Below are 12779 nucleotides of genomic sequence, written 5' to 3' on the forward strand. Positions count from 1 at the left end.
TTGACCTCTATCTCCACACAGTCCAGCCCGGCCTTCTCGCTGTATTTCAGGAAATCCTGCAGAGGGGAGGAGATAAGCGGCCTGGCCCCCACAGGGTCCCTCATCCATCTCAGCCCCCCACCAAGCCCCCTCACCCTGCCCCCCCGGTATCCCCCGTGCCCCTACCCCCCGTGCCCCAGACCGCCTGCCCACCCCTCAGTGCCCTGGTCGTGCCCAGGCCGTGCCCGACCTTGAGCAGCAGCTGGTACTTGGTGATCCTCTGGACGGGCTTGATGAGGAAGTCACTGAGGCCGAGCCGCTGCCCAAGGTCCCGCTTTACCTCCTGGCAGAAAGGGAGCACCCGCGGCTCGGTGGGGCTCAGGGGGGCAGGACTTAGGGAGAGGGGGACCCCTGGCTGGCAGCGGGGTCGGGCCACGGAGATAGGGGAGGGGGTGGGAGGGGAGCAAGGTCACAGAGGGTACGGGAGAGGGTGGCTGGAAGAGAAGGGCCAGGGCAATGGAGGGGGAGGGGAGGGGCCGAGGTCACAGAGCGGGGCAGACCCCGGGGGACACAGCGCCCATCTACCATGCCCACCATGCCAAGCCCCTACCCTGGGGAGCCTCCCCGAGCCCCCACGGCTCCCTGCCCCCAGAGGCCGCCCACCTCAAAGTAGGCATCAAACTCGGCCACGAGGTGCTCGGACCGCGGCTTGTTCTGGCAGTACCACACGTACATGTGCAGCCTCCGCTCCTGGAAGATGAGGTGCCCCCGCCTGGTCAGGACCCGTGCCCGCCCCGGGACCCCCACCCCGGGACCCCCACCCCGGGTGGGGGAGGGGCAGGAGGGCAGAGAGGGGGACGGGGTGGTCGGGGGGACTCACGTGTTTGATGAAGAGCCGCGCTAACCGCTCGGGCTCCTGAATGCATTTCTCTAACTCCGCCAGGAAAAAGCTGTGAGGAAACGACAAGGACAACACGGGGTCTTTGCTCCGGCCTGTTCCGCATCCCGCTTGCGCTGCTGCTGCAGGCCGGGCACCGGTGGTGGGCAGACCGCCGTGCTGGGCTCCTATTGTGTGCAGAGGACTGTGCTGGGCACCTGCTGTGTACTGAGCGCTATGCCGGGAGCCTGCAGAGCCTCTGCTTCTGGCCTGAAGTCCCTCCCCCTGCGTACCCGCTCCCCCTACCTTCAAAGCCTTAAGAGCGCACCTCTTCCAAGATGTCTTCCATGACTAAACTTCCATTTCCTCTTCTCCCACTCCTTTCTGAGTTGCCCTTGCACTCAAATTTGCTTCCTTAATTCACCCCTCCCTCAGCCCCACAGCACTTATGCATATATCCCAAATTTATTATTATTGTTAATAATAAAGATGATATTGGTTAAGCGCTTACTATGTGCCAAGCACTGTTCTATTATATTTATGTCTATCTCCCCATCTAGACTGTAAGCTCACTGTGGGCAGGGAACGTGTCTGTTGTAGTATACTCTCACAAGCACCTAGCACAGTGCTCTGCACCCGGTAAGCGTTCAAAAAAAAAAAACACCACTGATGGATTGGATGATTCACAGCCTCCTGAAACACTACTTCTTCCAGGAGGCCTTCTGTGATTAACCTCCTCCACCCCACAAACCTGCCGGTCCCTTGCTCTCCCCATCTTCACTGTCTCCTGAAACTCACCTCCTCCAGGAGAACTTCCCTGATAAACCCCCAATCCCACCAAACCAGAACACTTTGCTTCTTCATTCACCTAATGATCCCCCACCCCCAGAGGAAGGGTGGCAGGGATTGAGGGGTTGTCTCCGTGGTGGCAGGGATTGAGGGGTTGTCTCCGTCTTGCACAGCCTGGGGGTGGGTGTGGGGGGACTTGGGAGGGCCTGGGGGTCCCAGATGGGGTGGGTCCGGGTCTGGGAGGGGATCAGGGGACTCAGAGGGGACCGGGGTACCCGGCACTCACTCCGTGTGCCAGTCGCACAGCTGGTGGATGTTGCCGAAGATGATCTTTTCTTTCCCCCGCATGGCCTCCGGGACCCCCTTCTCCTCCATCCGCTGCCTGAAGCCCTGGGTGGGTGGGGAGGCAGGGGTCGGGGGGCGAGCTCAGGGGCGAGCTCAGGAGCCGGGGGAGAAGCGAGAGGGCAGGGGGGCCTCGGGCAGGGGGAGAAAGGTGGGGGGGCACATTTTGGGAGAGTCTCGGGTGAGGGGCAGAGGGGGAGGGTCGTGGATGGGGGAGGACAGGCAGGGGGTATGGATGGGGAGGGTCATGGGCATTCAGTCATTCTTTCAGTCATTTACTGAGCACTTACTGTAAGCAGAGCACTGTACTAAGCACTTGGGAGAGTACAGTACAACAATAAACAGAAACATGCCCCGCTCACGACGAGCTCACAGTCTAGAGGAGGGGAGGGGAGAATAGGCGGAGGGCAGAGATGGGTTGTCCTGGGGCTGGAGGTTGGCAGGAGGGCACCCCTGGGATGGTAAGGGCTGGGGGGGGGTCTGCGTTGTGGATGGAGGAGGGGCCTCGCCCTGGGGTAGGGATGGCAGGTCCCTTTTTGTCTGTTCAGAACCTGGGCTAGGTCCCGGGGGTAGAGCGGGGATTGCCCATCTCCTCCCTCCTCCGCTCACCTGTACCACAGTGCCCAGGTCTTTGACGTAATCCTTCTCCGTCTGCACCAGCTCATTGAGGACGAACCTGGGGGTCGGAGAGGGGGAGGAGGGGAGGCCGGGCAGGGCTGGAACTGGGCCCAGCAAAGGGGGATGAGTCTCGCCCCAGGTCTCACGCAGCTGGGCTGGGGCCGGGCCGGGGCCCGGCCAGGCCAGGGTGGGAGCAGAAACCCTTGCCCACCACTTGCTTTGGGCCTGGAACCCCCTCCCCCTTCACATCCCACTATTCTCCCCAGCTTCAAAACCCTCTTAAAATCCCATCTCCTCCAAGCCTCATTTCCTCTTCTCCTACCCTTTTCTGCTTCGCCCTTGCACCTGAAATTTCTCCATTTAGTCCCCCTCCCGCAACCCCACCTACGCGCTTAGGTCCATATCCATAATTTATTTATTTATATTAACGTCTGTCTCCCCCTCTAGACTGTAAGCTCCTTGTGGGCAGGGAATGTGTTGACCAACTCTGTTATACTGTCTTCTCCCAAGCACTTAATACAGTGCTCTGCATTCAGTAAGGGTTCAGTAAATACCACTTCTTGACTGGGGATGATCTTTGGGGGTGGGGGATTTCCCGGAGGCCAGAGCTGTTTGGTGATGGTCTGCTCTGTAGAACGTGACTTGATAACTCCTCCCTCCTGGGTTTCCCAAAGCACCTCCCCCACCGCCCCTCCAGGTTCCTAGAGCCTCCTCCCACTAGAGCTCCCCACCCCCTGAGGCCCCTATCAGGGAGGGCTTCCTCTCCGTTTCCTCCGACCCGCCTGCCCCAGCAGCATGGCACAGTGGATAGAGCCCGGACTGGAAGTTAGGGGCGAGCTCAGGAGCCTGTTGTGTGACCTTGGGAAAGTCACTTCACTGGGCCTCTGTTACCTCATCTGTAAAATGGGGATTGAGACTGTGACCACCCCAATTTGCTTGTATCGATCTACTCCAGCACTTAGTACAGTGCCTAGCACACATATCTGTCTACTCCCTCTAAACTATAAGCTCGCTGTGGGCAAGGAATGTCTTGTTTATTGTTGTATTGTACTCTTCCAAGTGCTTAGTACAGTGCTCTGCACATGGTAAGCGCTCAATAAATACAATTGAATGAATAAATGAATGGATGGATGGAGGGATGCTGGGGGTCCACAGAAGCTTCCAACCTTTGGCCACTAGGGTGGGGAGAGTCCACTAGCGGTCTTATCCTTGGCTCACCTTTCTTAAACCTCCATATTCATTCACCAAATCCTGTCAGTTCAACCTTCACTCTCCCCCTTCTAGACTGTGAGCCCATTGTTGGGTAAGAATTGTCTCTATCTGTTGCCGAATTGTACTTTCCAAGCGCTTAGTACAGTGCTCTGCACACAGTAAGCACTCAATAAATACAACTGAATGAATGAAATGAATGAATCCACCCTTTCCTCTCCATCCAAGCTGATCCAAGCATTTATCTTCTCCTGTCTTGACTCTTGCATCAGCCTCCTTGCTGACCTCCCTGCCTCCCATCTCTCCCCACTCCAGTCCACACTTCACTCTGCTCCTGCTGCCCAGATAAAATCACTCTGCACAAATCTCCCCACTCCTCAAAGTTGTAATAACAATAATCGTGGTATTTGTTAAGTGCTTAATATGTAACGAGCACTGTACTAAGCGCTGGACAACATACAAGATAATCAGGTCAGACACAGTTCACATCCCATATGGGGCTCACAGGGTAAGTAGGAGGGAGAACAGGGATTGAATCCTCATTTTACAGTGAGGAAGCAGATGCCTGGAACAGTGAAGTGGCTGGCCCAAGGTCACACAGCAGACAAGTGGCAGAACCAGGATTATTATTAAAAATAATAATAATTGTTATTATTATGGTATTTGTTTGGCACTTAATATGTGCCAAGCACTGTTCTAAGCAATGGGGTAGATACAAGGTAATTAATAATGTTGGTAATTATTAAGCACTTACTATGTGCCGAGCACTGTTCTAAGCGCTGGGGTAGATACAGGGTAATCAGGTTGTCCCAAGTGAGGCTCACAGTCTTCATCCCCATTTTACAGATGAGGGAACTTAGGCACAGAGAAGTGAAGTGACTTGCCCACAGTCACACAGCTGACAAGCGGCAGAGTCGGGATTCGAACCCATGACCTCTGACTCCCAAGCCTGGGCTCTTTCCACTGAGCCACTCACGTGGGGCTCAGAGTCTTAAATGAGGTAACTGAGGCACAGAGAAGTGAAGTGACTTGCCCAAGGTCACAGAGCAGTCAAGTGGCAGAGCCGGGATTAGAACCCACGTCCTCTGATTCCCAAGCCTGTGCTCTTTCCACTAAGTCATGCTGTTTCTCTTATAATTATGGTATTTGTTAAATGTTTACTATGTGCCAAGCACTGTGCCAGCTGGGGTAGATACAAGATAATCAAGTTGGACACAGTCCCTGTCCCACATGGGGCTCCCAGTCTCAATTCCCATTTTACGTAGGAGGTAACTGAGGCACAGGGAAGTGCAGTGGCTTGCCCAAGGTCACAGAGCAGACAAGTGGCAGAGCCAGGATTAGAACGCACATCCTCTGACTCCCAAGCCTGTGCTCTTGCCACTAGGCCCAATTAGAACCCAAGTCTCTGGCTCCCAGGTCCGGGCTCTTTTCCCTAGGTCTCACTGCTCCCACCAACCTCCATCTTGTGTCTCTTTGTAGTCGACCCTTTACACCCTCCTGCCTGGCTGGAACTCCCTCCTCTTCATATCCGACAGACCACTGTTCTCCCCACCTTCAAAGGCTTCCTGAAATCACTTCTCCTCCAGGTAGCCTTCCCTGACTAATCACCTCCAAAAGCCCTTCCCCAATTAAGCCCTCTTCACTGATTTATTCAATAGTATTCATTGAGCATTTACTATATGCAGAGCACCGTACTGCCTGATTCCTTCATCCCTCTGCATTGTCCATCCTCTTGGAACTGTAATAATAATAGTAATAATGATGGTATTTGTAAAGCACTTACTATGTGCAAAGCCCTCTGAGCGCTGGGAAGATACAAGGTAATGAGGTTGTCCTAATCTTAATCCCCATTTTACAGATGAGGCAACTGAGGTACAGAGATCTTAAGTGATTTGCCCAAAGTCACACAGCTGACAAGTGATCTCCACCCCTCAGCATTTACAACAAATATATTGATTTCTAGTCATGTCTGTCTCCCCCTCTAGACTATAAACTCCTCGTGTGCTTAGTACAGTGCTCTACATGCCATAAGTACTCAATAAATTCCATTGATCGATTGATAATTGCTCATCTTCCTCCATTCTCCCCCATTCTCTCTCCCCTTCTGAATCACCTATTCACTTAAGACTGTGCCCAATCAATGAATCAGTAATTGACTGGTGATCACTATGGGGCCTGGCCCTTCCCCATAGCATTTATTTTTATCCTTCCACTCCGTCCTGACACATCAACTAGGCTTGAGGGCAAAGATCGCCTATACTAATAATTGTTCTCTCTCAAGTGGGGAGGAGGTATTTGGGTAAATACGGTAGGTGGAGAGCAGCGTTTGCCCCTCCCCCATAACTGCATTTCCCGCCCCTCCCCAGGCCCTAGTGCATACAAACACACACACACATACACCACGTGTGTGCATGCTCACCCTGCACAAGCACACACGTACACAAACACACACAGACACTCCAGCTCTCACACCCAGAGACACGCCCATCCATGGACATGCCAACTCACAAACACACGCCCAGAGGCCTGCTCATGTACAAGCAGACACACCCGCTTGCACACATGCCAACACGTCCACATGCCCCCTCATACATAAGCAGACCCATTTGCATGGGACGGGGACTAGGTCCAACCTGATCGACTTGCATCTACCTCAGCGCTTAGAACAGTGTATAGCACAAAGTAAGCACTCAACAAGTGCCATAATAATCATTATTATTATTAGGTTATATTACAATAATAATAATAGTAATTATTATAGAGAAGCAGCATGGCTTAGTGGAAAGAACATGGGCTTGAGAGAGTCAGAGGATGTGGGTTCTAATACTGGCTCTGCCACTTGTCTGCAAGTGTGACTTTGGGCAAGCCATTTAACTTCTCTGTGCTTCAGTTACCTCATCTATAAAATGGGGATTAAGACTGTGAGCCCAACGTGGGACAAGCTTGTACCCACCCCAGCGCTTAGAACAGTGCTTGGCACATAGTAAGCGCTTAACAAATACCATCATTATTATTACAAGGAGACACTCCCACCCACAGAAATGCCAACTGACACACACGTCCACATGCCCACTGGCACACAAGCAGACACGCCCGCTCACACACATACATATCCCCTCACACATATACACACACACATACGCAACCCGCGTGCCTGCCGACAGTCATCGTGCCCATCCCAGGCGCATCTTACATCCTGCCGCGGAGGGCCTTGGCCCGCTGCTCCTCCTCCGTGTTCCGGGGCGGCGTGGCCGGGGTCGGGGTCGGAATTGGACTCTCGCCGGGGGCTTCGGCCGGGATTCCTCCGCGGAACGATCCCCGCTCGCCGCTGCTGCCATCCAGGGTCTGGAATGGAAACCCGCCAGCTCGCAGCTCAAGGTGACTTGCCCCCAGCCCCGTCTGCACCCTCTGCCTCTTGGGGTGGCGGTGGGCGCGGGCAGAGGCCCAGGGTATCCTGTCCCATACACTCCTGCCTCCGATGCCTCCCTCTACCCACTGCAGGGACAAAGGCCCGGGCCCCTGGGCTCCCTGTCTACACCGGAGTCACAGAAAGTGGAGTCACACGGACCAATGTACACCGGCGGCTCCCTTAGCGCAGGACTCTGTCCATCTGTGGTCTAGTGGAAGGAGTACAGGTCTGGAAGTCAGAGGACGTGGGTTCTAAACCTGGCTCTGCCACGTCTGCTGTCTGACCTTGGGCAAGTCACTTCACTTCTCTGGGCCTCAGTTCCCTCATCTGTAAAATGGGGATTGAGACTGGGAGTCCCTTGGGGGACCGGGAATGTGTCCAACCCGATTACCTTGCATCTACTCTAGCGTTTAGACCAGTGCTTGTAATCTAGTAAGTGCTTAACAAATACCACAGTTATTATTATTATTACAGTGGGGCTTCCTAAAGGACAGATAAGTGTCCATCTGTCTACACTGAGGGCTCCCTGAGGGCAGGTCTGTGTCCAACCTGTCTACACTGAGGATCCCTGGAAGACAGAACAATGTCCTTCTTGTCTACATCGGGGACTCCCTGAGGACGGGACCAAGTCCATCCTGTCTACATCGGGGGCTCCCCGAGGCCAGGACTGTGTCCATCCTGTTTACATTTGGAGTTCCTGGAGGATAGAGCCACATCCTTCTTGTTTTCTCCAGGAGCTCCCTGAGGACAGGCCAGTGTCCATCCTATCTGCACAGGGGACTCCCCAAGGACAGGACCGTGTCCATCCTGTCTACACTTAGTGCTCCCTGAGGGCAGGGCCATGTCCAACCTGTCTACACTTAGGAGCCCTGGAAGACAGAACAGTCCGCCTTGTCTACATCTGGGACTCCCTGAGGACAGGACCAAATCCATCCTGTCTACCTTTGGAGTTCCTGGAGGAGAGAACCATCTCCATCCTGTCTACTCAGGGGGCTCCCCGAGGACAGAACCATGTCCATCCTGTGTAAAAGCGTAATGGATAGAGCCCGGGTCCTGGGAGTCAGACGGTCATGGGTTCTAATCCCAGTTCTGCCACTTGTCTGCTGTGTGACCTTGGGCAAGTCACTTCAATCCTCTGGGCCTCAGTTACCTCATCTGTAAAATGGGGATGAAGACTGTGACCCCTATGTGGGACAGGGACTGTGTCCAACCCAATTTACTTGTATACACCCCAGCGCTTAGTACAGTGCCTGGAACATAGTAAGCATTTAACAAATACCATAATTATTATTAATAATTATAATAAATGGTGCGGAGGATTCCTGAGGGAGAAGGGAGGATGAGGGGGGAAAGGGAACGTGCGACTGTGTACAAAGCAGGCACCGAGTGCTCTGTAATAATAATTATGGTAATTGTTAAGCAGTTACTAAGTGCCAAAAACAGGGGTAGATACATGTTCCTCAGGTTGGACTCAGTCCCTGTCCCACATGGGGTTCAGTCTTAATTCCCATTTGACAGATGAGGGAACTGAGGCCCAGAGAAGTGGAGTGACTTGCCCAAGGTCACACAGCAGTCAAGTGGCAGAGCTGGGATTAGAACCCAGGTTCTTCTGACTCCCAGGCTTGGGCTCAATCTACTAAGCCACGCAGCTTCTCTGTACAAAGTAGGTGCCCAACCAGTGAATGCTCTGCATGCAGCAGGCACCCACACAGTGCTCTGCACTCAGCAGGTGCCCAGCACAGTGCTCTGCACACATCCAGGGTCCAGACGTGGTGACAGGGGACAGAGTGGGGGGGTTAGGATGGGATGGGGCCGGCCCGTTGTGTGGGGGGAGGGGGCATACACTCTGTTGGACCGAGAGTATGGGGGGGTGGGTCCGTGTTGGGGGTCCCCTTTCCGGCCACTCACCAGCTGGTTGTTGACGAGTTTCTCGATAGCGTTGACCAGTTCCGTGGTGGTGGAGACGTCAGGGGTGGAGGTGAGGGGTAGGGCGGCGCACTGCCGGGCAGCGAGCAGAGAGCACGGCTAGAAGACAGCAGGAGGCCCCGACGCTCAGCCCGAAGACGAGCGGCCTGGGAGGTCAGCCCGGCTACAATCGGCCCCGGACTACCGTCGTCCCACCCCGGAAGGCCCAGAGGCCCACAGCCTGGGGATAGCCTCTCCCGGGGACCTCAATCAATCCATCGATCAATCCTATTTACTGAGCGCTTATTGTGTGTGCAGCACTATACTAAATGCTTGGGAGAGTACAGTACATCAGAGACATCAGAGTGGGAAGACACGTGCCCTCTTCAGGTGAGCCTGCAGGCTATGGGGGAGACAGACATTGATTGCCTCCGGGGCAAAGCTGTCCACAACCATTGGACCCAGATTCCCCATCTAAATTAAGTTCACTGTGGGCAGGGAATGTCCCAAACAACTCTGTAGGATTGTCCTCTCCCAAGCACTTAGTACAGCGCTCTGCACACAGTAAGTGCTTAATAAATATGATTAATTGATGGTGTCTGTTCCGGCCCGGGGGTGAGTGGTCATCTCTGGACAGGCCTACCGATCTCTGCCAGAACAGCAAGCTGACGCTCGGGGCCGCCCGGGGGCTGGGCTTCCTGGACAATACCCCCCAGCCCCCACCCACGGACTCGGCTCAGCTCTGGGCATATGACATACGGGCACATTCCCAACCACACACATGGCAACGTTCAGAGACACGCATGCGTGAATATCCACATGGGCACACCCCATGGATGTTCAGAGGCATGCACGGACAGATGCCCAGCGACCCACAGCTCACACGGACACCCACAAAACACGGACACACAGAGAGTGGCGGGTACCATCTCATCCTGCGAGGGGTCGTTGTCAAAGATCTTCATGGGGGGTGGCAGCGGGGGATGCCACTCCTCGTCCGCCTCGTCCTCCCCCCACACCTTCTTGCTCTTCTGCAAGAGAAAGGGAGAAATCGTCCGCCGAGAGACCCTACCCCCCATCCCCCCGCCTTCGACCCCGGACCCTCCCAGGAGACTGAGCTGGTCCCACCCCACCCCCAACGGCCTGACCCCCAGCCCACGACCTCACCCCCAACCCGAGAGACCGAGTAGGGCCGGCCTAGTCCCGGCCCATGTCCTAGCATGGCATAGTGGATAGAGCAGGGGTCTGGGAGTCAGAGTGTCCTGGGTTCTAATCCTGGCTCCACTTGTCTGCTGTGTGCCCTTGGGCAAGTCACTTCATTTCTCTGGGATTCAGTTCCCTCATCTGTCTAATGAGGATTGAGACTGAGAGCCCCAGGTAGGACAGGGACTGCGTCCAACCTGATTTGCCTGTATCCAGCCTAGCACTTAATACAGTCCCTGGCACATGGTAAGTGCTTAACAAATATATTATTATTATTAGATTACGGGAGCAGGAAATGGGGTTGGGGGTAAAAGGACGGGGGGGGTGGAAGATGGTGCAATGGGGACTGAAATGGGATAATAATATTAATAATTGCGGTATTTAGTAATCAACTAGTATTTACTAACTGTGGTATTTAGTAAGAATCTAGTATGCACCAGGCACCCACAAGTGCTGGGGTGCATATAACCAAATCGAGTTGGACACAGTCCCTGTCCCACCTGGGGTTCACTGGCTCAATCCATTTTCCAGATGAGGGAACTGAGGCCCAGAGAAGTCAAGTGACTTGCTCAAGAGCACAGAGCTGACAAATGGCAGAGGTAGGATTAGAACCCAAGTCCTCTGACTCCTGGACCTGGGCTCTAGCCACTAGGGATGGAAGCAGGGACGAGGTAGAAGACACAGGATCGGAGGGGGACCGGAGAGGGAGAAAGTGGGGTGGGAAGAGGGCCAGGGGAGGGGAGGCCACCAGTCCCTGACTGGGTGTCGGGGCGTGCTTGGGTCGGCGCACCTCGTCAGCACTGTCCCCTTGATGGGCGCCGTCATCCGCGGTGCGCGGGGAACCGAGCTCACAGCTCTTGCGCCCATCGCGGGCCGGCTTCTTCTGCTTCTTGACGTGTCCGTCGGCCTTGCCGCTGTTAAGTCGCCGCACGGGGCTGGTCAGCCACTTCTTCAGTGTGTTCCCCGAACGCTTCGGGCCCTGTGGCTGCAGGCTGGACACCGAGTCCGGCTTCGCTCCGTTCTCTCCGGACGCTGGGGAGAAGACATCTGTCGGGGGCGGGGAGAGCCGTCAGCCTGTCCGGCCGGCCGGATCCCCGCCAAAGGCCCTTCTCTACCCTTCCCTGGAGCCTCCCCGCCCAGTCACTGGAAGCTCATTGTGGGCAGGGAATGTGTCTGTTATATTGTACTCTCCCAAGCATTTAGTACAGTGCTCTGCACATAGTAGATGCACAATAGACTGAAAGCTCGTGGTGGGCAGGGAATGTGTCTGCTTATTGTTCTATTGTACTCTCCCAAATGCTTAGTACAGTGCTCTGCACACTGTAGGCGCTCATTAGACCCTAAGCTCGTGGTGAGCAGGGAATGTGTTTGTTGTATTGTACTCTCCCCAGCGCTTAGTATGGTGCCCTGCACATCGTAGGCACTTACTAGACTGTAAGTTCGTGGTGAGCAGGGAATGTTTCTGTTTATTGTTGTACTGCACTTTCCCAAGAGCTTAGCAGAGTGCTCTGCACACAGCAGATGCTCAGCAAATAGCCTGCAAGCTCGTGGTGGGCAGGGAATGTGTCTGTTTATCATTCTATCATACTCTCCCAAGCGCTTAGTACAGTGCTCTGCACACAGTAAGCGCTCGATATATATGATCTAATGAATACCATTGATTGATTGGATGTCCAAGCCCCACTCCTCTCCCTTCGGGAGGACTTCCCTGATTGACACCTCACCCTCCCTGTTTCCCTGATGGAACCCCAAAACCCCCTTAGGGACCATCAGCCACCTCTCCCCCACAGACTGTAAGCTCGTTGTGGGCAGGGAACCTGTCTATCAACTCTGTTGCACTGTAGTCTCCCAAACATTCAGTACAGTGCTCTGCAAACAGTAAACGTTCAATAAATACCACTGATTAATAATAACAAATGCCATAATCATTATTATCCGAGCCCCGACCATCTCCCTTCCAAGAGACCTTCCCTGATTGATACTCACCCCACCGCTCCACTTCCTTGATCGAACCCTGACACCTCCTTCAACCCCCTTAGGGGTCATCAGCCCCCTCTAGGCTGTAAACTCCTTATAGGCAGATAAAGTGTCCGCCAACTCGGTTGTACTGAACTCTCCCAAACATTTATTACAGTGCTCAGCACACAGTGAACACTCAATAAATGTCACTAATTGATTGATCAGTTGTACTATTCATTAATTTGGGATTCCTTGCTACAAATACTAAGAACAATGCTATTTATTCTGTGCTGACACCGTGCTAAGCACTGTGCTACAAGAACTGGAGCAGACACAACATAATTATCAGGACAGGTGGGACAGCGGGGAGCTTATCTTCACGGAGGAGGAAAGAGTAGCCCAGAGAAGTTCAGCTACTGGCCCGAGGTCACACAGCAGGCCGGGAGGGGCAGACCTGGGATTATTATGGCTCATTGCTGTGAGTCAGCC

General features: G+C 54.2%; 1 protein-coding gene across 3 annotated transcripts in view; it reads right to left on the reverse strand.

The window, feature by feature from the left end:
* KALRN (kalirin RhoGEF kinase) overlaps window positions 1-12779 on the reverse strand; it is a 139040-nt gene that overhangs the window by 8982 nt on the left and 117279 nt on the right. For 2 of the 3 annotated variants that reach the window (XM_039913606.1, XM_039913611.1), the window contains 10 exons: window positions 11122-11363; window positions 10055-10159; window positions 9132-9248; window positions 7008-7159; window positions 2597-2663; window positions 1932-2035; window positions 860-929; window positions 643-729; window positions 230-322; window positions 6-56 (listed from right to left, as the gene is read on the reverse strand). In XM_039913606.1, the coding sequence (XP_039769540.1) occupies window positions 6-56; window positions 230-322; window positions 643-729; window positions 860-929; window positions 1932-2035; window positions 2597-2663; window positions 7008-7159; window positions 9132-9248; window positions 10055-10159; window positions 11122-11363 (1088 nt within the window). Of the gene's footprint in view, window positions 1-5; window positions 57-229; window positions 323-642; window positions 730-859; window positions 930-1931; window positions 2036-2596; window positions 2664-7007; window positions 7160-9131; window positions 9249-10054; window positions 10160-11121; window positions 11379-12779 lie in introns of all 3 variants that reach the window. The other variant, XM_039913609.1, reaches the window with a different exon arrangement.

This window comes from Ornithorhynchus anatinus, chromosome 1 (genome assembly GCF_004115215.2).
Source record: "Ornithorhynchus anatinus isolate Pmale09 chromosome 1, mOrnAna1.pri.v4, whole genome shotgun sequence".
Taxonomy (NCBI): domain Eukaryota; kingdom Metazoa; phylum Chordata; class Mammalia; order Monotremata; family Ornithorhynchidae; genus Ornithorhynchus; species Ornithorhynchus anatinus.